Source organism: Thalia democratica, chromosome 4 (assembly GCF_965202585.1).
Source record: "Thalia democratica chromosome 4, ktThaDemo2.hap1.1, whole genome shotgun sequence".
Classification (NCBI taxonomy): Eukaryota; Metazoa; Chordata; class Thaliacea; order Salpida; family Salpidae; genus Thalia; species Thalia democratica.
In genome coordinates, this window is record NC_139168.1 from 56,847,379 (window position 1) to 56,874,090 (window position 26,712).

A 26,712-nucleotide genomic window follows, 5' to 3' on the forward strand; every position below is an offset into this window, starting at 1 on the left:
ATTTAATTAAACATTTTTCATGAGTCATAAACAAGGGAGTTTTTAATCAAACTTATGTTGAAGTCTTTATACGATTCTATAGAAAATTAGTCATTTAACTACACTATTTACAAATTAGAATTAATTAGTAGAATTGTAAGATCACTGTCTTTTTTTAACATAAACTAAGTTTCCCATTGTTTACAATAACGTTCAAAAATTATCAAATGTCACGTTTTATCAGTGTATTAAACTATGTATTTTTGTTATAAATTAAGATTCTTTATAGCTTAGTATAGTAGTGATTTACATCAAATTTAGAATTTGATTTTATTAGTTTTTACTATTCAAGATTTTTTTAGAACTTTAATATCTTCTAGAATAACTTGACCTTCTACAAGAAAAACACAAATATCTATCAAAAATAGTATCAATCAAGTGTTTAAGGCATAAAATACGTAATAGTATATCATTTAAGTTATTAAAATAAGTGTTAAATGACAGTCATTTAAAATTTTAATCGATTTACAAGTATATAACTAATTACTTAAACTAGAGTTGAACTTATAGTAGATTCTTTAGAAAATTATAGCTTACTGTTTACCTATTGTTGTAACTTGTAAGGTAAGTAGCACCAAAATATATAAATCTTTAAAACTACGTTATATATTGGGGCAAAAAAGTTAGGTTTATGTTAGAACCTCTGTAAGTCTAGCATAAAAATAACGTACGAAAACTTTTCGGACTTCATCTTAGTAAGCAAAATAAGATACGTAGCCTTATTAGGTAAATAACGAAGTGTCCACAATATATAAAATGGTCAGATTCAAGCCCTTTATAAATAAGTTTAGGGACTAGGCTATGTCAGCCAAAGACTTTATATATCACAAATTTACAGTGTTGAAGTGTTAAACTAATTTTTTTTAAATACTATAATTTTATTTTAAATATGTTTTATAATACATAATCATCTAAACAAGGAAAAAAAGTTTATATTGTGTTAGAGATTTTCATATCTAATTTAATATAACATTATTAAAATTCTAGGATACTTAAATTGACAAATTCAAGGTTTTGTGCAACCCTAAATTAGGCAAATAATTTAGAATGAGTCACGAGAGCAGCAGCAAAAGAAAAGGGCTATCAAATTTCATTTCTTTTTGTAGTGAACAGGCAAGACTTGATTAAAACAGAAAAAAATATGTATAAGGTTTGTACGGTTGAGATTTAATCGGGTTGAAATTTAATGCGGATTATAAATGAGCAGTTCCCAAAAACACTTAGCTCTAAAATGCTAGACATTTATAGTAAGGTTATATGTCAAAACTTAGCGAGATTGAAGGCTCTTTTTTCCTGTTGAAAGTAAACAAATTTGTAAAACTTAGTACAAGTAACAAATGCTTTAAAAAATTAATATTACTATAGTACAACAATTCTTAATGTTATAAAAACCGTATTTAAAATAGACTTTAGCAATTACTTTTTTATACATGAATTGATTTTGTTGGTAGAAGAAAGATAGATTTTTTATCAAAATACAATCACTTTAAAAATTTACTTATTTGTAGCTGATTACGACAACTGAGTGTAAGAATTGGACCAGTAATATTTTTAACAACTCTATTATTAAATATCGTATAAAATTTTTTTAACTTTTGTGACTTTAAATTTTATTAATGATAAACTAAAACATTTTAAAATAACAAAGAATGGGGTACATAATTTCCTATGTTACAATAACTATCGAAGTTTTACTGCACTATAAAGTCTATGTGTACACAACACTTTAGTTTACAACATAAAACCTATGCTTATAAAATATAATCAAGTGCAGCAATTCAATATTTGAAATGTTCTTAATACTTACATTAAACTAAAGTAAAGATAATATTAAAAAAAAAATAATTAAATAGCTGAGTTTAAAAACTATAAATGTTTAAAATAGAACTTTTTCAGTGGTATGCATGTATTTTTTCAAATTCTATATTTACAATTAAAAAAAAAAGTCATCTAAAATATAGCTCTTGTAACAGTCAAAATCTTCTTGAAAAATTACAAAGAACTAATAAAAAACAAAGAAAACTTTATTCAGTAAAAATAAAATTTGCTAAAAGTGTTCAGTTTGAAACTATATAACATTCTAAATTTCAATTTAACCTTAACACAATTAAGAATAAAAATACACACAAAAAAACTACAAGTAAATATTCAAGGCTTCCATATTCTTAAAAGACCATCTTCAGAATAAGTAGCAACAAGGTTGTTGTGTGGGTGATGACAAATACCAATCACTTCTTTTTCGTGCACAGTCAATGTTCTTTCAAGTTTTCCAGTTGATGTAGAAAAGCAGTAGAGCACCTAAGTTATAATAACATTGCGTATTTTATGTAGAAATTAATTTTAAATTATTTCTTGTATATTATTTTCAGTTTTTATTCTAACAAAATATCTTCAGTCATTTAAAGTTTGTAATCTCAATATTAAAACACAAGAAATAAAAATAAAAAAGTCCAAGTTCGATTAAAAACTAAGACTAAATGATTGAGAATAAAGTTCAAATCAATGATCTGTATTTATCAACTCATGAATAACATTAAAGTAATGTAAAAAGAATAAATACAGTTCAAGTAAAATTAAATTTTTAGTATAACTCATATTTAGAATAAAAATTAAAAAAACTTTATCTGAATGAAATGGATTTATATAAACAAACAACTAATTAGTCGCAAAATAACACAAAGTAGAAGTTAAAAAGTTTTATCTTTTTATTATTAATATTAAACAGTTTGAACCACTGACATTTTACAACTAAACCATAAGCAAGGTTGCCACTTTATAAAAAAAATAAGCCTTATTTATCAAAAACTAAGTTGACATTTAGATTAAAACCAAAATAGTCAGAATTATTAAAAAATTGCAAACAAGGCTTAGCTAGGTTTAGTTTTACAAAATACCTCAAAGATACTGAGTTGGCTGGATTTTTTTTAAACTTAAACTAGCCTGAGGGTGTGGCAACCCTAAATGAAAAAAAATACTAATGCAAAACCAATTTAGAGATTAATAGTAGAGTTTAAATAAAGGCTTAATATATTCTATAGTTTTTTAGGTAAAATAAATTGAATTTGTTGATTTTTCATCTAGACCAGGGGTTCCCAACCAGGGGTGCTCGCACCCCTTGGGGGTGCGAGATGGTTTTTATTTTTGTTTAATAAATAAGGAGATTTTCACTCTCTGATAAAGTTTATAAAGTTAAAAAGTACATTTTGTTATAAAAAGAAGTTGACGCTGATTTTCTGAATAAATTAATTTTATTAATACGTCATAGAGCAAGAGCGCTTTTCTAGAAGTAAATTTCTAATTTCATTTATAGCTGTTAGTTTAGAATTGACATTTCAGTAAAGCTTTCTTAGAGTTTTACACCTGTGAACTTTAATCATCTATTCTTTAAATATTTTATTTTCTTAACTGGCCATTAATTGTTTAAAACAGTTTATGATCTAGCATCTATTTTAATTAAAATACTTAGATTAAAAATTAGTATGTTCAGCAGGTTTTTTATAGCTGTTAAGAACAGGTTCTGTTAAGTCTATTACATTTATAATGTAATCTTTTGTTAAGCTTAGTTGTGCAGAAAACTGTGCTTAAAGATTTTACATCAGTAAATTGTAAAGTTCACAGCAATTACTGTATGTTATACCATTTAAGAAAACTTGTTTTTAGCTTTAGTGAAACCAATTTTTATAGATTAGCAAAAGTAATCAATGCATCAACTTTATTTCTATTCATTCCTTTTTTGAACTTAAACCGTTTATGTTTTTCAATCTACTTGTTTCTATTTATGTTGTAAGCATACAAACTTTTTTTGTATTTGCTTTTATACATATCTTTAGACAATTTAAGACTAAATATCTTTTAATTTTTAAAAATCTTTATTATTTTGAAACCTCCTAGCTGCTAATAGTTTTGAAAATAAAACATTACATAAGCTTAACTTAAAACAGCTGGTTTTTATTTTTTAAGTACATATATTCATAACAAAATGTATAAAAAGTTTAGTTTTAAGTTTAAGCCTAATATTTATTACTTTTCTAGTGCTTTTTCCTCACTTCTAATATTTTTTCAAATCTTAAAAAACTAAATGACGAAGTCATAGGCTGAAGCAATGTTTTTGTATAAATTTTATGAAAAAAATGTCTTAGTAATTGACTTTTTTATTTTTCTTAGAATACAGTTTATATAATTAGTACTCAATCATGTCAAAGATAAGAAAGTGGAATGATAGTTATGTTCAGTTTGGTTTAACTTGCGCTGAAACAGTTGAACACTGAAATGTTTTTAAATTTCAAAGCATTTTATTTTTGTTAATATAGTACACTATCATAAAAATTAAAAAACAAATTATCAAGTATTAGGGGTGCGAGATCAAATTAAGATATTTTAGGGGTGCGGGGCATCAAAAAGGTTGGGAACCACTGGCTTAAGGTAAAGTTTAAAAATTTTAAAACACTACCTGGTCTTCTCCTACACAATATATCCATTCACCGCGAGGAGATAGGGTTGCACAAACGAAATCTCCTCCTTCACGCTTACCGGAACTGAAAGACTTGACTATTTGACCCTTTATAAGAACATATTATTTTTTTATGTACTCAATTTAAAATTTAAATTTATTAACTTTTTTCAAAATAAAAAAAGTTAAAGTGATTAAGTTTATACGCTTAATGAAAAATTATTTACAATGATTTAATAGCCACAAAAGCATAATAACAAACTTGTGGATTTGTAATAGAAACGGTGTTGGATCTATTGCATACAACAAAATTTTCATTTTTTGGAATAGTATGAACACTGTTGACAGTCAGTTCTTGTTCACTAGAAACTCCTCCTATTGAGGCAAATGTGTTTGTACATTCAGCTGTCTTTAAATTCCACATCTGTTTTTTGTTTGTCGACATTAATGTACATAACATTTGAATGTTGAGTTATTATAAAAAATAATATGCAAGTTAACAAAAAGATTAAGAGAGTATTTTAAAAAATGAAATAAATACGTAAAAAGCAAAGTACAGCAATATATATAGTATACAAAACAGACCATCATTACACTGAGGTAAGCTTGATGCATAAAGCATCTAGCCCGAAACACATGTAAAGATGTGCCTGTTTAAATAATTTAGAACATTTTTTGATATATAGGTAAGGTAAAAATAATTTAGATTAAAAAAGTATTTTTATACTTATACTCATTATATATGAACTGGCCTTGACATTTCCATCTGAAGAAGCAGATATCAGTGATTGTCCGTCTAGCATGTAAACAGCACTATTGACAAATGAAGTATGTCCCCGCATTTCCTTCAATGTTTTTCCAGATTTTAAACCATGAATTTTGACAGTTCCGTCGAATGAAGTACTCAAAACCTATTATTTTCATAGATATCAATACAATAAAACTAATAATACTCAAGTTTTGTGTCTAAATTTTATATAAAGCGGATTAATAACTTCAATAGTAAAAAAATAAAATGTATTATCACCTGAGAGCCATCCCTTGAAAACGCGACACTTGTAATCCCTTTACTGTGAGCTTTATCAAATCTTCTTAAACACTGACCTGTTGCTGTTTTCCATACCTGAAAAATAAGTTTTGCTTAATGCTATTACGCTAAAAATAATGTAAAATGAAAAGATTTGAAAATTTTCAACGGCTAAACAAAAAATACTTGAGATTATTTATACTATTTTAATACTATTAATAACACTGATATAGTTTTATTTTTTTTAAACTTCTCTATAAATAATTATTAGCTAAATAAGCTTATAAGTATAAGATGTAACGTTAAAAGGCGTTAAATCCTGGAGATCCTGATAAGCTAAGCTTATCGAAATAAATACCACAGATGTTCTTGTGCTAAAACTTTATTTCAACTAACGGCGTTTCACTGCTCTCAAATAAATTTAAGAACAGATCTACGGAGTCTATAAAATGTTAACACACATTAGAAAAAAAAGCAGAAAAAGCATGTATAATTATGTATAGTGTTTATGTAGGTAGTAACTATAAATGAACTTTATGGTTTAAAAACAAAGTTTGGGATAAAAACATAAAATTATAAAATTGTCTACAAAAAATACAACATTAATAAAAGTAGGCACTAACCTCAAAAAGCTCTAAGAGTAGGCAAGTTTTTAAAATGAAAATTAAATTGAGTTGTGCAGAAATGTTACGTCGTAATAAATTTAACAAATTGGTCAATAATTTATACAGCTTAAAAACATGAAGTATTAAGCTTGCAAGTGTATGTAATTGTAATGTGAGTGTTGTGAAATAAATTAGTACATAAGTAGGCAGAGTTATTTAAGGTAGAATCGTCGGTTGTGGGGACAAATATTCGATAAATCTTGCCGCTTATTCAGAAGTAGGTCTTTATCTTCTGCTGCAATTACTGCTCTTTCTGTATTGCAAGTTGGGCAAATTCTACTTACTCCGTTGGATGCATGTTTGATCTTTGAAACAATACTCCACTCCATGTTTGGCCTTTTACCGTACCTGTGAAAAAAGCTCCAGACATAATCCGATAAACGCGTGCTTTGTTTTTCATTTATATTTTCAAAAGTATGTTTATGGTTAGCATATCTATCCTTGAAACTACCTGCTGTACTTCCGATATAAATTTTATCTGGGCCCTTACTTTCAACTTTAACTTTATAAATTACATTTTTAATTAAACAATTACCTTTTAATGGGCAGTTATCTTTGTTTAATTTACGGCAATTACATGTTTTAGGCATATTACTTAACTTATTACTATTAGGGTTAATTGGTTTTGAATATTTATTTATAGTTTTATTGTTATGCATTTTGCTTATACTTTTAGCGCTATTATCACTTACTTGTTATAAGTTTTCTTTTATCATTTTAGAAATACTTCTAGTTATACGTTGATTATTATAATCTACACTATTATTCGTACTATTAAAACTATTTATTATTAGTACTATTTAAACATTAAAGATATAAGCTGTAATGATAACTTTAATATTAATGATAACGAAAATATCCATATCAATAGTACTAATAATAGTGTAGATTATAATAATCAACGTATAACTAGAAGTATTTCTAAAATGATAAAAGAAAACTTATAACAAGTAAGTGATAATAGCGCTAAAAGTATAAGCAAAATGCATAACAATAAAACTATAAATAAATATTCAAAACCAATTAACCCTAATAGTAATAAGTTAAGTAATATGCCTAAAACATGTAATTGCCGTAAATTAAACAAAGATAACTGCCCATTAAAAGGTAATTGTTTAATTAAAAATGTAATTTATAAAGTCAAAGTTGAAAGTAAAGGCCCAGATAAAATTTATATCGGAAGTACAGCAGGTAGTTTCAAGGATAGATATGCTAACCATAAACATACTTTTAAAAATATAAATGAAAAACAAAGCACGCGTTTATCGGATTATGTCTGGAGCTTTTTTCACAGGTACGGTAAAAGGCCAAACATGGAGTGGAGTATTGTTTCAAAGATCAAACATGCATCCAACGGAGTAAGTAGAATTTGCCCAACTTGCAATACAGAAAGAGCAGTAATTGCAGCAGAAGATAAAGACCTACTTCTGAATAAGCGGCAAGATTTATCGAATATTTGTCCCCACAACCGACGATTCTACCTTAAATAACTCTGCCTACTTATGTACTAATTTATTTCACAACACTCACATTACAATTACATACACTTGCAAGTTTAATACTTCATGTTTTTAAGCTGTATAAATTATTGACCAATTTGTTAAATTTATTACGACGTAACATTTCTGCACAACTCAATTTAATTTTCATTTTAAAAACTTGCCTACTCTTAGAGCTTTTTGAGGTTAGTGCCTACTTTTATTAATGTTGTATTTTTTGTAGACAATTTTATAATTTTATGTTTTTATCCCAAACTTTGTTTTTAAACCATAAAGTTCATTTATAGTTACTACCTACATAAACACTATACATAATTATACATGCTTTTTCTGCTTTTTTTTCTAATGTGTGTTAACATTTTATAGACTCCGTAGATCTGTTCTTAAATTTATTTGAGAGCAGTGAAACGCCGTTAGTTGAAATAAAGTTTTAGCACAAGAACATCTGTGGTAAGCTTATAAGTATAAAGAAATAAATCCAAAAAAAAACATCTAAGTAGTTTTATTCTTTAGATATTTCTGATGTGCCTGTGGATTATTGTCTTAATATTGTTCATGCAAGTTTAAGAAAATTCGCAACTGTTCTTATTTAATATTATGCTGTCTTGTTTTAAGTTCATAGCAACGAACTGTAAGAAGGCTTTTCCAATATAAATTATGTGCCTTTTACCTAAAGACCAAATTCGCCAAAGAAGGTTAGAAGTCGTGTAAGAAAGAAACATGATAAGTACTCTTAATTGACCAGAATGCACTTTTAGGTTTTTTTGTGTATACCATAGCTTTTTCAGAGCATGGGGCATTTTTATTGATATAGGCTTTAGTATCAGAGCTTAGGCCATAAGGGGGTCCACCTTGATTTTTTCAAGTTAATCTTATTTTGTAGAGTTTAATCTGAGCTATAACAAATTTTTAACCGCTTAAAGAAACTCAAAGTAACTTTGGAGATATAAGCGATGAAAGCAAGTGACCTCTATAGGTTTCTTATAGAAGTCGCTAACCAAAAGCGCGAAAAAAAAAACAATTTCTATATAAATCTATTTTCTATTTCATTTTTAACCAATTTTCTTCAAATTTTTAGAATAAGTCTATTTTTAATATCTAAATCGATTTAGAGCCTTTTCTTTTAGTTTGAAAAATAAATAGATAAAAAAAACACCTACTTTTTAATCTAAAACTTTTGTTTTGTAGTATTTTTAAATTCCCAACATTATAAGTCATTTTAATTTTAAAACAAATGCAGGGTTCGTACGCAAAATTTTTTTTCATTTAGCCTGATTGCGACTAATTTAGCCTGACATTTTTTTCAAAGTAAGGAAAATCCCCTTTAGAAGTCATTTTAGGTATTTGGGGGGGGGGGGGGGGGGGCTTGATTCGAACTACTATAGTCTCCGACTTCAACCAGCTTTATCTCAAAAATATTTTGAGCTTCAAAAGTATGCAGTAAGCAACTCATAGCTTAGTTACAACTCAATAAAATAAGACTAAATTGTGAAAAAGGTGATTGGCCCCCCACCCCTATGCCCTTAACATAACAAATTCAGTGATAAGTTTTAAAATAAGTGTTATATCTAATCTATTACTAGTGTAGAAACTTAATATATATTACTAAACACAATTGTTCAATTTAATTAAGCACTAAGTAAAAACATTATAACCAGAAGATTTATAATAAAACGACGTGCATTGTCGTGTGTTATTAACGTTTAAAATTAAACGCTTACACGAGTATTAAATAATTAAAATATTTTTATTATAGTATTTTGACTAATACTTAAAATTGTTACATAATTATAATTCCTAAATAAAGAGTTTAATTAAATAGTCTACATTTTATCTAAGTAACTAAACTTAATAATCTCTATATATATTTTGCCAAAAAAAAGTTAAATACTTAAATCATAAGCTGAAACTAATGATAACATTTGAAACTAGTATTAGGTTGACTTTTTTTTATAATTATTTTTTTTTTTACAGAGAAATCTGATTTACTATATTAAAGTGTTTTTGTGCTTGTTTACATTATTATTTTGGTTTGCTTAAACTCTTATATTTAGATATTTATTTAAGTTTGTAAAAACTGATAGTTTTAATTAAAAGGGTATATTTATTTTATTCTTTTTACTTAGATTAAGCATAGCTTTTTTTGGATACAGTTTTATTTTACTTTTTTTATTTTTTAATGCAGTTTTTTTTGTTTTTTCTTTTAATGTTATATGCTTTATTTTTTGATAAATTGAAAGTTCATGTTAGAATTTAAATTCTTAAACATACTTTTCAAAACTTAAGATTTATTTTTTTTATTCTATTTTTATTTTTTAATCATATAAAATGTATAAAAGGTTATATCAATCGCTAAAATAATAATAAAAAATTAAATTAAATAACATTTCAGATTAGAACTTTACCTTAAGTAGAGTTCAATATAAATTTTATGTGTGTTTAATTAGATACTATTATATAAAAATTTATTTTTGGATATTTTTGTGCAAGAAAATATTTAATGTTGTAAAGTTTAATAGTCTCAATTTTTAATAGAGTTTTTCGTTTTAGAGTTTAACTTTATTTTTTTTTTCATATTTTAGCTCATTATAATTTTGATTATAGTTGGGTATGCAACTCGATGACCGAGAGGTCATTTTGTGTACCCAGGTCCTTGAACCAAAAATTTTTGAGCAATTTTTCGTTTTTTTGTTCAAAAGACTATATATTAAACTAAATACTTAAAAAATATATATAATTAAGAATTTGAATTGTCGCAATTTGAACTGTCATGTAAGCCTTTTATTAATCAAAGTGGGGTGGTGAAAAAATTTTTTTTGATGTTAACTTTTTATAAACCTCTAGCTAGCCTAAAAATTCATTGTACTGATTTTTAAAATTCAAATTAACCTTTTAGATAATGCCAGTCAAACTAAGAGTCTATTACTGAAGGGAAAACATAACAATATATTTATAAAACCTATCTCTTCTTCTATTATTTAAGCTAGTAACCTAACAACTTCAGTAAGTGTTCCTAGCTTGGTTTATAACAAATTTTCTTTACACAATTTTGAAATATTAAGAAAAAATATTGTGGCAAAACCTACCTTGATTTTACCATTCTTAGCACCGCTAGCTAACATTTCACTGTCTCGACTGAACGCAAGACAAAGAACAGCTGTGTCCATCATCATAAACTTTTCGTCTGCTTGAAAAGGTAGATCTTTTCTGATTTTTCCAGTTGCGAAATTCCATATTTCAATAAATCCATCAACACTGTGCAAATGTTTTTGGTATCAGCTAACAAGCTTTTTAAAGTATATTTCTATCAGTTATCAAAGACTAATTTATACAATAATCATCAACACGTAATTAAAATATTGAGTAAAAAATAGATTATGCAATTATCTTAGATAAATTAAAACAATATACTTAGAACAATTACATATTATTTAAATTGATGGATAGAAGACTTTTTGTTAAAGCTCGTTCATTTTATATCAAAATGTTATTAAAAGTAATAATTCAAAATTGAATTAGTTTATTACAACTTTTCAAGGTTGCAGGTGCTACAAACACTAGGTAATGTTATTAGTTTCTCCAATATGGCGAATCATAATCAGGTTTTTATAAAGTTAACTTATACCAATAAAAAAGTCTTGACCTGAAATATTTTGCTAGGTTGATTTTAATATAAACCCTATTAATTTTGACTTAATTATTTTTCAGACATTGTTAATACAAAATATAATTGAAAACCTGCCAGTGACAAGAAACTGGCCATCAGGTGAGAAAATAGCCGTTTCAACGTGTGCTTTTTGAGGAAATTTAATAGTTTTGCTGATTTGTGTTGGATACTTTTCTTCATCTTCTTCATGAACTGTCGCTGCTTTCCCCCTGAACAGATCAATGGTAGATCCAGGAGGAAGAAGTCCCTGATGCTGCTGCCACTTGATGGACTGTCCCAACAACGCCAACAGTCTTGAAGGTGGCGCTACACTCACCTATTAGTTTTTAATAGTAACATTTTTTTTAACTTAAATCAAAGCAAGTAGTTAATTAGATTAAGTAGCTGATTTAATTACGGATATTATTAAAATTCAACAGATTTTTACAGATTCAAGTAACTAAAAATATAAGGCAATTTTATAAAACTTGCATGAATATTCTAATGTATTTAACGATTTGTACATAAATATTTCTTAACAAACTTAAATGTATAAGGTCATCACAATACTTATCAAAAAAAAAGTTCAGAATTGTAAATAAAATCTTTATGAAACCTCATAACATACAATTCTACTTTTGATTCAAAGAACATTTCGTAAAAACTATTGTTTATATTAATCTATAGAAAAAAATAATTAAACTGGGATGAAGGTAGTCTGCCTCTTTTGACTTTAAAGACCGGACAGGGTTGAAATTTAGACTTAACAAAAATAAAAAATGGTTAGAACCATCAAAAAAATCAGTCTCAGTCTTATACACACACTTAGAAGAGATCTTTCGTTTATTAAAAAACAAACATTGTCAATTCTGTAGAAAACCATAAAATATACTAGTAACTAGAGAAATTATAATACTGTTAATTAGATTTTTTTAGTTAAAAATTTAAAATAAAAACTAAAACAAAAAAATTACTATTTTATTAAAATATTAAATTTTATACTTTTACTTCTAGATTATTTGAACAGCTTTTTCCGGTGCAAAACTTATTTAAAAAATATAACAAAATACAGTTCATTTTTCTTAAATTTATTTTAGTACTTTTGCAGTAAGGCTCATCAAAAATTTTATCTTACTAAGTTAAAATGAATAGAAATTGTAATAAAATCATACTATAGTTTAAAGTTTAAAAATATAAAATGACGTAATAATCGAATGTTAAAAATTAAGTAACTGCTTATGCTTTATAAATTTGGTGTACTAATAAAACTCGTTAGATTAAAAACAATCTAAAATAAATCAGCGATAAAAATTAAAATTAAATCTACACTTCAAAATGATATCTAACAAGAAACTAATTACTTTAAAATTACTTAATATAACGATTTTAAAAGTCTAGTTTAGTATACGAACTTTTTCTGCTTACATAAACTGGACCTTAACGATTGAATATATAAGGGTTCCAGAATATGCAGTTGAAAAGAGTTCTCCGCTCTCACTAAAACAGAAAAATTCTCTATTTTATAATTTTTAGCACACTCAGTATTGTCCAACAAATGTTGCCCAATCGCCGAGAAGTATTTTTTCGTTGGTTTCTCCGAACGGCCATCAAACCAGCTTTTCAAGACTTTCGGAACATGCTGATCGATTCTTATATGAAACCTTTGAGATGTTTTTCCCACGTAGTCACTACAACAGTGACAACTAAATTTATAGATGATGTTACTTTTTTCGGTAAACAAAACTATTCCTTACAAACATTGTTTAAATTAATTTTTGCCTTAGTTTTTTTTTATCCATCATTGTTCTGTATAGTCTAAATAAGTTCTTATAGGGCTTTCTAAATACTAAACTGTGTATGCATTTTCAATCTGTTCTGGTATACTTTCCCTGTGAAATTTTTTATAATGTATAATTAAAGCAAATTGGTCTTTTATTTCATGGTTTATTTTAGTTTTATTGATTTATGTTGTTAAATTTTCATATTATTTTATTGTTACATATCATACTTTTATTATAATTTCCACATAAAGCACACTTTCCACATTCAGCTGTTTTTTTTTTTTTTTTTGTAAAATCGTTTTTGTTTATTAATATATTTCTCAGTGTTTTTGGTCTCTTATAAGTTAATCTTAATAATTCTGTATCATTACATTGTTCATTTTTGTTAAAGTTTATAAATTGTTTAAAGCTGGTTGCCCAAGTTACTTATCACTTTGTTCTGATTGTTTTTTGTTATTTGTTATAGGATCTTTATTACATACTTCATCTAATTCATTAAAGGTATTATTTATTAATTTTAAACTAAAACTTGATCTACTGCATTTAATCTTTAAGATAGTTAGTGCATTTATATAATCTTTTTTTTTCTTTTATTTTTTTAAGTCTATTAGCTTCTGATAAAATTATCCCTCTAAAAACATGTGTTGTTGGATGGTAAGAATTGCCATTTAAAAATTTTGCTAATTTTGCTGTGGGTTTAGTATGGTTTACTGTTTTAAATCCGTTTGTTTCATCCTATTTATTTTAAAAAAGATGTCTAAAAATTCAAGTTCTTTTCCTTCTTCTGTAGTTGAGACTTTTTTAAATTGTAGATTTAAATCATGAGTTTGAAATTTTTTGGTGAGTTCTTCTTGAATAAAATTTGATTTATTTTCCGGGCACAAAAAAATATGTCGTCTATGTATATTTTATAAGTGTAATAAAAGTTTTGTAAGTTTACTTTTTTGGTTAAAAAATTGAGGGCAATATTGGCCGAGAGACGCTGAAATTTTCTCCTGTGGGTATTCCTTGATTATTTTTGTATAAAGTATTTTTAAAACTAACAAAATTATTTTCTAGGCAGAAGCATTATTGTTTCTAAAAACTGAAAAAATTGAAGAAATCAGGACAAATACATCTTTAACCAATTTTATAAATCAAACCAAAGTAAAAGCAGAACTTAAAGTAGAACATTTAAACAAAATAAATGTATTAGATGAAAACAAATTATTTCACACAAAGGAAAAAAAATAACAAAAGTGGAATAATGTCAAAATTACAGGTCCAAAAGCTAAATATTTTAAAAATGATAACCCAGGACATATCTATCCAACATTTAAAACTCATAAATTAAACCCAGAACAAGTTAAAACAAAAAACATAAGAGAAGTACATTTATCAGAAGCTAATAGACTTAAAAAGTTAAAAGAAAAAAAGAAGATTATGTAAATGCACTAACTAACTTAAAGATTAAATGCAGTAGATCAAGTTATAGTTTAAAATTAATAAATAATACCTTTAATGAATTAGATGAAGTATGTAATAAAGATCCTAAAACAAATAACAAAAAACAATCAGAACAAAGTGATAAGTAACTTGGGCAACCAGCTTTAAACAATTTATAAACTTTAACAAAAATGAACAATGTAATGATACAGAATTATTAAGATTAACTTATAAGAGACCAAAAACACTGAGAAATATATTGATAAACAAAAACAATTTTACAAAAAAAAAAACAACAAAACAGCTGAATGTGGAAAGTGTGCTTTATGTGGAAATTATAATAAAAGTATGATAAGTAACAATAAAACAATACGAAATATGAAAATTAAACAACATTTAAATTGCAAAAATTAAGGAATATATGCAGCTACATGCAACATATGCAAAAATTTATACATTGGACAAACTATGAACAGCTTTACTAAGAGGTGGAATGCCCACAGAAACATATGAAAAACAATAAAACTAAAATTAATCATGAAATAAAAGACCAATTTGCTCTAATTACACATTATAAAAAACTTTACAAGGAAAGTATACCAGAACAAATTGAAAATGCATACACAGTCCAGTTTTAAGAAAGCCTTATAAGAACTAATCTAGACTATACAGAACAATGGTGGATAAAAAAAACTAACGAAAAAATTAATTTAAACAATGTTTTTAAGGAAAAGTTTTAATAAAAAGTTCAAAATGTCATCAGTTTTTTTTTATCAAATACAATATTAGGGGTTTGTTGTTTATAAAAATAGTTTTTCTTAGTTACAGTAAACAAAAATAATTTTCTTAAGTTTTGTTTTCTCAGGTTCGCAAATTTAAAAAATTATATCAAACTTAACTGACTAATCTCAAATATAAGTGGTCTATTAATCTAGAAGTAAAAGTATAAAATTTAATATTTTAGTAAAATAGTAACTTTTTTGTTTTAGTTTTTATTTTGAATTTTTAACGAAAAAAATCTAATTAACAGTATAAAATTTCTCTAGTTGCTAGTATTTTTTTTGTTTTCTACAGAATTCAAAATGTTTGTTTTTTAATAAACGAAAGATCTCTTTTAAGTGTGTGTATAAGACTGAGACTGATTTTTTTGATGGTTCTAACCATTTTTTATTTTTGTTTAGAATAAAATAATTATCTTTTTAATTATAAAAAATTAATTCAATAACTAATCTTAATATATGCTTTTAATAGATATTTAGAATCTTAAAAGGCACTTGTTACTTCTTAAAACATTATCAAACTTTTTGTTTTTACAGTATACTCTCTTACAAATTAAATAAAAAGATTCAACTCATTTTCCAAATGAATAAAACAGGGTTGCCACTTGTTTTTTTAAAAAATTTTCCAGGTTTTCCAAATTTCTTCCAGGTTTTTAAAAGTACTTATTTTTGGGTCTATTTTTAGTTTTAAGCTAATTTCTATATAAGAAACTGTGTTTAATAGTATAAAAACATTGAAAAGATACTGTAAAGTTACTTTAAATGTGTTTTTTAATCAAAAATTTTTTGATGATGACAAAATAAATTTATTTATATGATAGATTTTTTGTGTCAAATCGAAATTTTACTACTGAAAATGTTAAAATTATTTAAAATTCCAGGTTTTTCCAGGTTTCCAGGTAAAGTGGCAACCCTGATAAAACGAAAAGTATAAATCCGTTTGAAAAATTTGTAATGAAAATTTTTTCAACAACTACAATTTAAACTGGGCATGTAAATAAATTATATAAAAACATTTAATAATTAAAAGTAAGAACTAGAATGCATTAACGATCATCAACAAAAATCCACACAACATTTTGCAACTTGATTTTGTCCTCAATAAATCATCAAGCATACATGGTTACTACAATGAACTATAATAACAGTCTAATCTTAAAAACAAGTCTAGTACATTAGCACTGAACTGTTTATTTGTAGGTACTGTAAAAAAATGATGAATCTACCTTCATTTAAGATAGCTGATATATTTATAAAACTTAAATGTTTTAAGTAGAAAGGGCTGAGAAAGATAGATATAAATTAGCATAAACTGTTATTTCATAAATTAGATTAAGGGCATAAGGGGAGGGGGGGGGGTCAACCTAGGTTTTTACAAGTTGATCTTATTTTATAGTTTTATCTGAGCTATAAGACATTGTTAACTGCTTGATAAAATTCAAAGTAATTTTTGAGATATGAGCAATCAAAGTCGGTGACCTCAATAGGTTCCAAATGGAAGGCGCAAACTAAAAACGCAAAAAAAAAACAATTTTAATAAAAACCTTTCTTTTCCTTCATTTTTAACCAACCTTCTTCAAATTTTTACAATAAGTCTATTTTAAACTTTAAAAGAAACGTTTCCTAAAAATTTGAAGTTTCTAGCTCAAAAAATGAAGAAGATAGATTTTTAGGAACTTTTTAAGTTTCCAAGAAAATTGACCCCAAAAAATTTGCGGTTTGTAAGGAAACATTTTTATAAAACTTACAATATCTCAAAAGTTAAATAAGAATTTTTAATTCTATAAAAACTGGCTTGTAGTTTGTACTTCAAGCTTTTATATAAGATCCAATGTTATTTCTAATGAAAAAAAAAAATTAAAAATGTTGAACCCCCCCTATGCCCTTAACTTAATATAGTATTAAAAAGAACAAACAACCTCTTTTGCTAAAGATTGAGCTATAATAGCTCTACGTTTTTCTTTTGTAGAACCATCAGGGTAAGCTTCTCTAGGGTCAAAATAAGATCTAGTGAGTAAGTTATCAAGATGCATATATCGATCAGGCTGTGCTTGTTTTAACGTTGTCATTGGGTCTGTTTGCCTCAACAGAGATCTTGCAGCTCCTAATTCTCTCATTTCAATCAACTCAATTACAATTTGCTCAAACAAGTCAACAAGAGTTTTTTGTGGAAGTTTTAATGAACCTATGGACTGTGAGAATTTGAGAATTTAAATATATATATAAAATTCGTGATAAAAAAATTAAATAAAAACTTATTTGACACGTCATGCAGTGTATTTTTGTGATTTGGAAAACTTTGCTGTTAACTTTATTATTGTTTTGATAAAACGCTTAATGCGTAGAAACTATAGTAAACAAATCGAACATTAGTTGATTTTTTTGTATTGTTAATACTAAAATACATAAAATATAATAATTTAAAATGATTGTAGACATTTTTTGGTAAAAATCAAAATTATAAGAGTAATTAGCAAACATAAGAAGCTTAAACTTTTGTAGATATGTAGTGTGTAGATAAAGATGTATATAAACAAAGATTATAAAACTTATAAATATATACAACATTAAAACTTACTATTAAAAAAAACGTAAACTTAATAAAATAAAACTTTTTGTTTGGAATCATGTCACAAAATATTTATTCAAACAAACTTTTAAAACTGTTTCCCAATGACCGCTATTTATGTCTGCTATGAAACTGTCAATACTATCAACTGTATTTAAAGAAACTGTGGATTCTTTCTGTACGTACAATTAGTATTCAGACAATTGTAACTACTTACACAATAGTTTTTAAAAATTAATTTTAATTCAAAAAATTTAACATACTCAATAAAAACTAAATTAAAACAGTAAAATCTAAAAATGTTAACAGTATTACAATCAGAAATTAAGTTTTTGACAAATTAAATTAAAAATCTATTAGACTCATATTGCTTAATTTTTTAAACGTCTTCAAAAATGTTATCATTGTATATATTATAAAAAAGTCAAAAATTAAAACTCATAAAGTAAGTATGAGGGATTTCATGTTCAAATAATGACAATTTTAGTAAAAGGTACATGGGTCATGTCTTACATAAAAACAGTTTAGATTAAAAAAAAGTGTTAGCCATTTAAAATACTCATAATTAAGTGCATTAAAACAAGCTTTAGAAAAAAAAAATTTTTTGCTACAGTGACTTTTAGAAAGTTGAAGGTTTTTGAAATTTAAAATCAGGAATATTTTTATATATTATCAAAATATTAGAAATTAAAAACAACAACCCTTGAGTTCACAGCAAAATAAGAACATTAAAAAATATATATATATACATTTTGGCTAAAACATCTGTTAGAGTAAAAATTCCAAAAAAAAAATTCTAAGAGGCCCACTCAAAAATTCATACCCCAATCCAATGGATTTTTTTTTAATTAAAGGCAAAGAAGCGTTCTATAGAATTTAAAAAAAATCTAATTTAGCTTTAAAGATAAGGAAAATAATTAAATCTAAAGTTTGGACATTTTTTTTTAATTGCAAAAAATTCTAATCAAGCTAAATTAACGCTCATAAAAAAATAATCAAAGCAACACTAATAAAGTTATTTTCAAAAAATCTTAAAAATTTTAAAACTTAATAAGAAGAAAATTACAAACTGTTTATAGTTCATTGACATAAAATATAGAGCTTAAATAGGCTATATAAAAGGTTATATAAAAGAAAGTAAACAATTTTTATAAAGGTAGGTCAATGGATAAGAAGTATAAAGCTGGCCAAAAAAAATTAAGAATTTTTATAATTTGAAAACTTTTACCTAGGTTTACATCAGGGTTTCCCAAAGTGGGCCCTTGGGTGCAATGACAGATACTCAGCAGGCCATTAGCAGCAAAGAGGCCAAAGGGGGGCATGTGCACTTAATGAGCCACAGGGGGCCATGAGGTCATAATTTGAAACTTACACTGGAACTTACTGGAGTTGTTGATAAAGAGCAAAAAAAAAGTGCTGGGTGTTTTTAATGGTAGTTTTGAAACTTACACTAGATATTTTGGAGTTGTTGATGAAGAGCAAAAAAAAGATCTTAGATGCTTTTAATGGTAGTTTTTTGAGTAATCTTGTTGAAGAGGACCATAGCTTTTTTAATTTCTTTAAAAGGGGCCTGGTTTACATTAATGTTTTTTTATTTTGTTTGTAGACTTTTCTTGATTAAAAATAGTACTATTTGACAATTTTGTTGCACTGATTTTTATAATTAATAACCGTTTAAACTTTTAAGTAGCTTTTTGATCAAAACAAAATACTAGTGAAAAAAAGTATGTTTTTTGTTCATCATACAATAAAAGACAGTACAATTGAATTTTTATCATTTTGTGTTTTACAGAACATACTAAATTTTAAAATAAAACAACAAAGTAACATTTGTAAATGTATCTGATTGAATTAGGAAAGATTTGTAAACAATTACATTATATCTTAGATAAACATGGCAAAGAATAAGAAATTAATTTTCTTAAAAGACAGGAAAAACAAAAAAGTAGTAATTAGTCATTCAACAAATGTAAAGTTAATACTAACTAGAATTCATATTAACAGAGTTGCAAATTTTTTTTGGCAAATTCTCTTCAAGTTTTCAAAACTTCCTCCAGGTTTTAAAAGTACACATTTTAGGATCTATTTTTAGTTTAAAGATAAGTATAAGGTAAAAAACTGCGTTAACTAGTAAAAAACATTGAAAAGGTACTGTGAAGCTACTTTAAATGTGTTCAAAATAAATAAAAAATTTGCTGATGACAAAAAAAATATATTTACACAATATATTTTTTGTGTCAAATTGAAATTTTTCTACTTAATATGTAAAAATTGTTTAAAATTCCAGGGTTTTTTTTTCCAAAATTTCTTTAATTTAAGGTTTTTTGGCTATTTACTAGTTTTTTTCCAAACATAAGGAATAAATTATCTTGTTTGCAGTGCAATATAAATGACTAGTTTTAATATTATTGTATAATGAGTGTATTATTGTGACGTAATTATTGGATATTTTTTTGAATCTTTGACAACAGCTTAAGGGCATAGGGGGGGGGGGGGGGTAAACACCCTTTTTTGGTTTTTGATCTTAATTTATATAGTTTTTACTAAGCTACAAGATGCTTTTTACAGATTTTAAAAATTCAAAATAATTTTTGAGATATAGTTGGTCAAAGTCGGAGGCAACAATAGGATCCTTATGGGAGGCGCAAACTAAAACGGCAAATAACTAGAAATCTATCTTCTCCTACGTTTTTTGAGATAACTACCTCAAATTTTCAGGAAATGTTCCTTGCAATATTTAAAAAATTCTGTCGGAACAAAATTAAAAAAAAATAAAAAATAAAAATTTTATAACAAAAAAACTAAAAAAAAACTGTTTTTTTTGTTTATTTTTTATATAAAATTTTTATTTTTTAATTTTTTTTAATTTTGTTCCGACAGAATTTTTTAAATATTGCAAGGAACATTTCCTGAAAATTTGAGGTAGTTATCTCAAAAAACGTAGGAGAAGATAGATTTTTAGTGAAATAGTCTATTTTTGCCGTTTTAGTTTGCGCCTCCAATAAGGATCCCATTGTTGCCCCCGACTTTGACCGGCTATATCTCAAAAATTGTTTTGAATTTTTTAAATCTGTAAAAAGCATTTTATAGCTTAGTAAAAACTATATAAAATAAGATCAAAAACCAAAAAAGGGTGTTTACCCCCCCCCCCTATGCCCTTAATATTTTAATCAGTATTTGTTGAATTTCATGTAAGTTGCTTTATATTATTAATTATATATTTTATATTATTAAGATTATCTTAATAACATAAACTTAAAAAATAAAGTAACGCAATAAAATAAATTAACCTGCAATACATCTAGAGTGTTGTGGAGATTATTTTCTTTAAGAAACTGTTGAATTAATCTGATCACATCAGCTGATTCAATTTCAAGGGTCATTTTTCATTTACTTGTTATACTTTTAAGTCTAAGAAAAGAAAAACTACTATTAAAAATTCATACTTAATATAAAAGTCATAAAAGGTAAGGCTCTTTTTTACTAGTTGATCTCATTTTAAATATCTAAGCTAGAAGTTGCTTTTTTAGTAAAAAACCTTTTTTTAACACTCAAAGTAGCTTTTAGAGACAATCAAAAATTTTTAATCTAATCTTAATTAAATAGTAATAATTCTACTGTGGAACTTTTCTTAAATAAGTAAAAATGTTCTTTATTGTAAAATATATTAAATTTCAGATTGTTTTTTTTACTTATGGTTACAAAATACTTAAAATTTGTTTTTCAAATAATTACAATGCATTTTTTCATGTTATTAAAACTTGGTATGTTTTATCTTTAGCACTGTTATCTTTTTCTTAGTTTTCCAATTTATAATTTTTTGTTTTTGTTCAGTTATAGCAAGGTTGTCATCTCTTAACAAACTTATACCGAACCTAAATAAATATTCATTTCCTGTTAAGAACAAATGCCTTATAAAAATTTTATCTATAAGATACTATAACATAAACAACAAATAAATAAATAAAAGCACAGCAGCACAGGATGCACAAGGGGCCACTGGAGGCCAAGTGGTACTGGTAGGGTCACAATAATGACATAAAAATTTACAGGGAAAACTATAAAAAAATTAAATATATTTGTAAGGAAAAACAACAAAATTAATTACAAATTAACTTAAGCATTATACATCACACAGGGGGGATAAACAATCTGCAAAATCTATCTGTAAAAAAATTTAATTCACAAACGCTGACAGAAGAATCACATTAAACAAAAGGAATAAATTACTTGGTTTCTCTGTCCAAATTAGAAAACTTAACTTTAAAACTTGAATTTTGTGAAGAAACTAATATACAAATTGTCAATATGTCAATATTAGTTTATAAAAATAATCTTAAAAACAAGTTAAAACTGTTTAAAAACTTGCAATGTTAACCCAAATACTTATAATTATGTCATAATGTTAAAACTCTTTTCTTAAATAGGATTTTATTCTTAGAGTTTGTTATAAGTTCATTCAGAAATATTAACAAATATGTTTATCAATGCTTACTTGCAATTTTTTAAGACCTTAGTACGTGAATCAACTAGCTTAATTTAACTTTAAGTAACTTAAATTATATTACTTAACTGATATTCAAACCTTAATTTTGAAAATAAATTATAATCTATGTAATTTTTCTCAGTAGTTTTTTTAAAGTAGTTTTGTCTAATTAATTTTAAACTTTTTGTTAGTCAAAATTCTAAGCCATATGTCAAAAATAGTTTAGATTTTCAAAAGTAAAAAGTACTCATGTAACATTGTGATCTTAACTGGCTAAAGTTGGCTAAAGTAAAAAAGTCCTAAAATTTCCGCATGAGTAACTACAATAACAGTTGCTTGGCTAAAGTAAAACTTGGCTAATGTTGGCTAAAGTATAAATTAATAAAAATGTAGTCCATTAATAATAAACAAACAAAATATAAACTTTAGCGAACTCTTTTACAAGCTTAGCATAAAAACGCTATTCGACTCTTACACAAGTTATAAAAAAAATCAAACATCATTCTATGATAAGTTTCATTTATAATAATAAGTATAAATTATAATAAGTTTCCGCCAATCTAGCTTTCATATTCTTTAAAATCGTTTGCTTTAATTAAAAAAAGTATTTGTTGCGCTAATCTTGAATTATACATAAAATACCTCAATTGCTATTGCGTCAAAATCTATAAAAAAAAAAGTTACAGTTTGTCATACTTTACGGAAACTCGTTAAAATATTTGCATATAAAAAAAATGGTAACTTTGTTTTTAACATACCATCTAAAATTTCGCTTCAATAACTCTATAACTTTTCAAACATAATCTTTAATAGTTTATGAATAATCATAACTTAATTTATATTTTATTCTCGAAAATTACACAAGTTACAGTCTATCATAGTTTTACGAAACTTCTTCAAAATTTTTGCTTTTAAAAGTAAGTGTTGTCCTAACTTTTCACTTATCTTCTACAATTAAGCTTAAAAACCTATAAAACTTTGCAAGCATAATTTTGAATCATATATTAAACTTCATTTTAAATATTATGTCTCTATCACGTAAACAAATCAAATTACAGCGTTTTCAAATAAAACTTTGCTTACCTAAAAAAATTAGCTTAAAACACAGTTTTCTTAACTTTTACTGTTTTAGAAGTAATCATTGTTCTTGTTTTTCGCTTATCTTCTACATTTAAGCTTAAAAACCTATAAAACTTTACAAGCATAATTTTGAATCATATATCAAACTTCACTATAAATATTATGTCTTTATCTCAAAAATAAATTAAGTTACAGCGTTTTCAAATAAAACTTTGCCCAACTAAAAAATTTAGCTTAAAACACGGTTTTCTTAACTTTAACTGTTTTAGAAGTAATCGTTGTTCTTGTTTTTCACTTATCTTCTACAATTAAGCTTTAAAACCTGTAAAACTTTGCAAGCATAATCTTGAATTATATATTTAACTTCATTTTAAATATTATGTCTTTATCTCGTAAACAAATCAAGTTACAGCGTTTTCAAATAAAACTTTGCTTATTTAAAAAAATTAGCTTAAAACACAGTTTTCTTAACTTTTACTGTTTTAGAAGTAATCATTGTTCTTGTTTTTTGCTTATCTTCTACATTTAAGCTTAAAAACCTATAAAACTTTGCAAGCATAATCTTAAATCATATATTAAACTTCATTTTAAGTATTATGTCTCTATCTCGTAAACAAATCAAGTTACAGCGTTTTCAAATAAAACTTTGCTTAAAACATAGTTTTCTTAACTTTTACTGTTTTAGAAGTAATCGTTGTCCTTGTTTTCATTTATCTTCTACAATTAAGCTTAAAAACCTATAAAACTTTGCAAGCATAATCTTGAACCATATATTAAAATTCATTTTAAATATTATGTTTCTATCACGTAAACAAATCAAGTTACAGCGTTTTCAAATAAAACTTTGCTTACCTAAAAAAATTAGCTTAAAACACAGTTTTCTTAACTTTTACTGTTTTAGAAGTAATCATTGTTCTTGTTTTTCGCTTATCTTCTACATTTAAGCTTAAAAACCTATAAAACTTTACAAGCATAATTTTGAATCATATATTAAACTTCACTATAAATATTATGTCTTTATCTCAAAAATAAATTAAGTTACAGCGTTTTCAAATAAAACTTTGCCCAACTAAAAAATTTAGCTTAAAACACGGTTTTCTTAACTTTAACTGTTTTAGAAGTAATCGTTGTTCTTGTTTTTCACTTATCTTCTACAATTAAGCTTTAAAACCTGTAAAACTTTGCAAGCATAATCTTGAATTATATATTTAACTTCATTTTAAATATTATGTCTTTATCTCGTAAACAAATCAAGTTACAGCGTTTTCAAATAAAACTTTGCTTATTTAAAAAAATTAGCTTAAAACACAGTTTTCTTAACTTTTACTGTTTTAGAAGTAATCATTGTTCTTGTTTTTTGCTTATCTTCTACATTTAAGCTTAAAAACCTATAAAACTTTGCAAGCATAATCTTAAATCATATATTAAACTTCATTTTAAGTATTATGTCTCTATCTCGTAAACAAATCAAGTTACAGCGTTTTCAAATAAAACTTTGCTTAAAACATAGTTTTCTTAACTTTTACTGTTTTAGAAGTAATCGTTGTCCTTGTTTTCATTTATCTTCTACAATTAAGCTTAAAAACCTATAAAACTTTGCAAGCATAATCTTGAACCATATATTAAAATTCATTTTAAATATTATGTTTCTATCACGTAAACAAATCAAGTTACAGCGTTTTCAAATAAAACTTTGCTTACCTAAAAAAATTAGCTTAAAACACAGTTTTCTTAACTTTTACTGTTTTAGAAGTAATCATTGTTCTTGTTTTTCACTTATCTTCTACATTTAAGCTTAAAAACCTATAAAACTTTGCAAGCATAACTTTGAATTATATATTAAACTTTAATTTAAATATTATGTCTCTATCTCGAAAATAAATTAAGTTACAGCGTTTTCAAATGTAACTATGCTTACCTTAAAAAATTAGCTTAAAACACAGTTTTATTAACTTTTAGAGTTAGAACTTTTAGAGGTTTTTTTTTAGTTTTTCTTTTTTGATCTTCAATTGCTTTTTGTTGTGTGTAATTATGCGAAATAGTTTCGAACAAAACTCTTGAACAATACCATTTATAATCTATAAAATTTATTTAACCATAATACAACTATTTTTTTACTTCAGGTTATTAACATATGTTTTATATTTTTACCTTACTGCTACTAATTCTAGGATTTTTTTCTAATTTTCTGATCTCTTGTTTGATTTTTTTTCAAAACTTGGTTCATTTCTTTGTCTTCTTTTCTTTTCCTGGTATTTTTTGTTAACTATAGTCTTATGCTCAATAAATCCACTCATGTTTCCTATTTATTTAAAGTTACATCAACTCAAATTTCAATTATTAATTATTTTAATTTTCTGCAAAACTTTTGAACAAGGCCATATGTGATCTATAACATTTTACTTACAATAGTACAACTAGTTCTATTATTTAGTTTGTTAATAGTTCTATTTTATATATGTTGTTATTGAAGTGAATTTTTGAGATATAATTATTAGAATAAGAACCTGATTTTAGTTTTCTACTGTCATAACTTTGTGACATTTGTATTGCAACATAATCAACATTGGCATTCTTGTCTAGTAGTTGAACAATTTTATCTAAAAAACTATTAATATGAATTAAGCCTAAGTACTTAAAATGTCAAAACAGTCAAAGCTTAATAATCATTACTCATATAACCTGCTTCCTTGCTAGTCAATTTGTTTCGTTCTTTCATTCTAGTTTCTTTTTCATAGGTTGGTGAGTTAATTCGCTTTAGATGAATTCTTTTTTCATAAATGGTAAGTTTCCAGTGACACTTACAACTTCTTGAAACGGCACAAATAAGTGTCACTTTCAAACACTTTTGTTTAAAGATATAATAAGTGTTTCTTAACGAAATACAAAACAGTTTTTTATTTTTCCATCTAATATTCTTCTTATAACCTAAAAAGAAAAAAAAAAACTCAGTACTAAAATTACAAACTTTAATTTTATAACAAATATGTATAGCATGCAAGTAGTCTACCTATTTTAGAGTTAAATCAGACAGCTTTTGATAGTTTGAAAAAAAAAACTATTAAAAGAAGTGTCTTAACTCTTTCAAACAAATAAACAACAAGAGAAATTTCATTTACTAAAAATAAAAAGATGTTTTGAACTATGCTAGAAACTACTTAAAAATAAGTAAATATATATAAAAAAGTACAAATTGTGAAAATAAACCAAACTTAGTAAAACAAACCATTTGATTAAAAATGTATTTAATTCATTAAACTATTTTT

The 26,712-nt window shown here is 25.4% G+C and overlaps 1 protein-coding gene across 1 annotated transcript; it reads right to left on the reverse strand.

Moving 5' to 3' along the window:
• Positions 1 to 1,696: 1,696 nt before the first annotated feature.
• Positions 1,697 to 21,293, reverse strand: LOC145835233 (WD40 repeat-containing protein SMU1-like). The gene is made up of 10 exons (XM_082942795.1): positions 21,171 to 21,293; positions 17,967 to 18,056; positions 17,231 to 17,503; positions 11,419 to 11,663; positions 10,767 to 10,935; positions 5,517 to 5,612; positions 5,242 to 5,400; positions 4,752 to 4,913; positions 4,490 to 4,597; positions 1,697 to 2,337 (listed from the first exon to the last, which is right to left on the reverse strand). The coding sequence occupies exons 1-10, from the start codon at positions 21,261 to 21,263 to the stop codon at positions 2,188 to 2,190; spliced, it is 1,545 nt and encodes a 514-aa protein (XP_082798921.1). The 5' UTR covers positions 21,264 to 21,293; the 3' UTR covers positions 1,697 to 2,187.
• Positions 21,294 to 26,712: the final 5,419 nt, after the last annotated feature.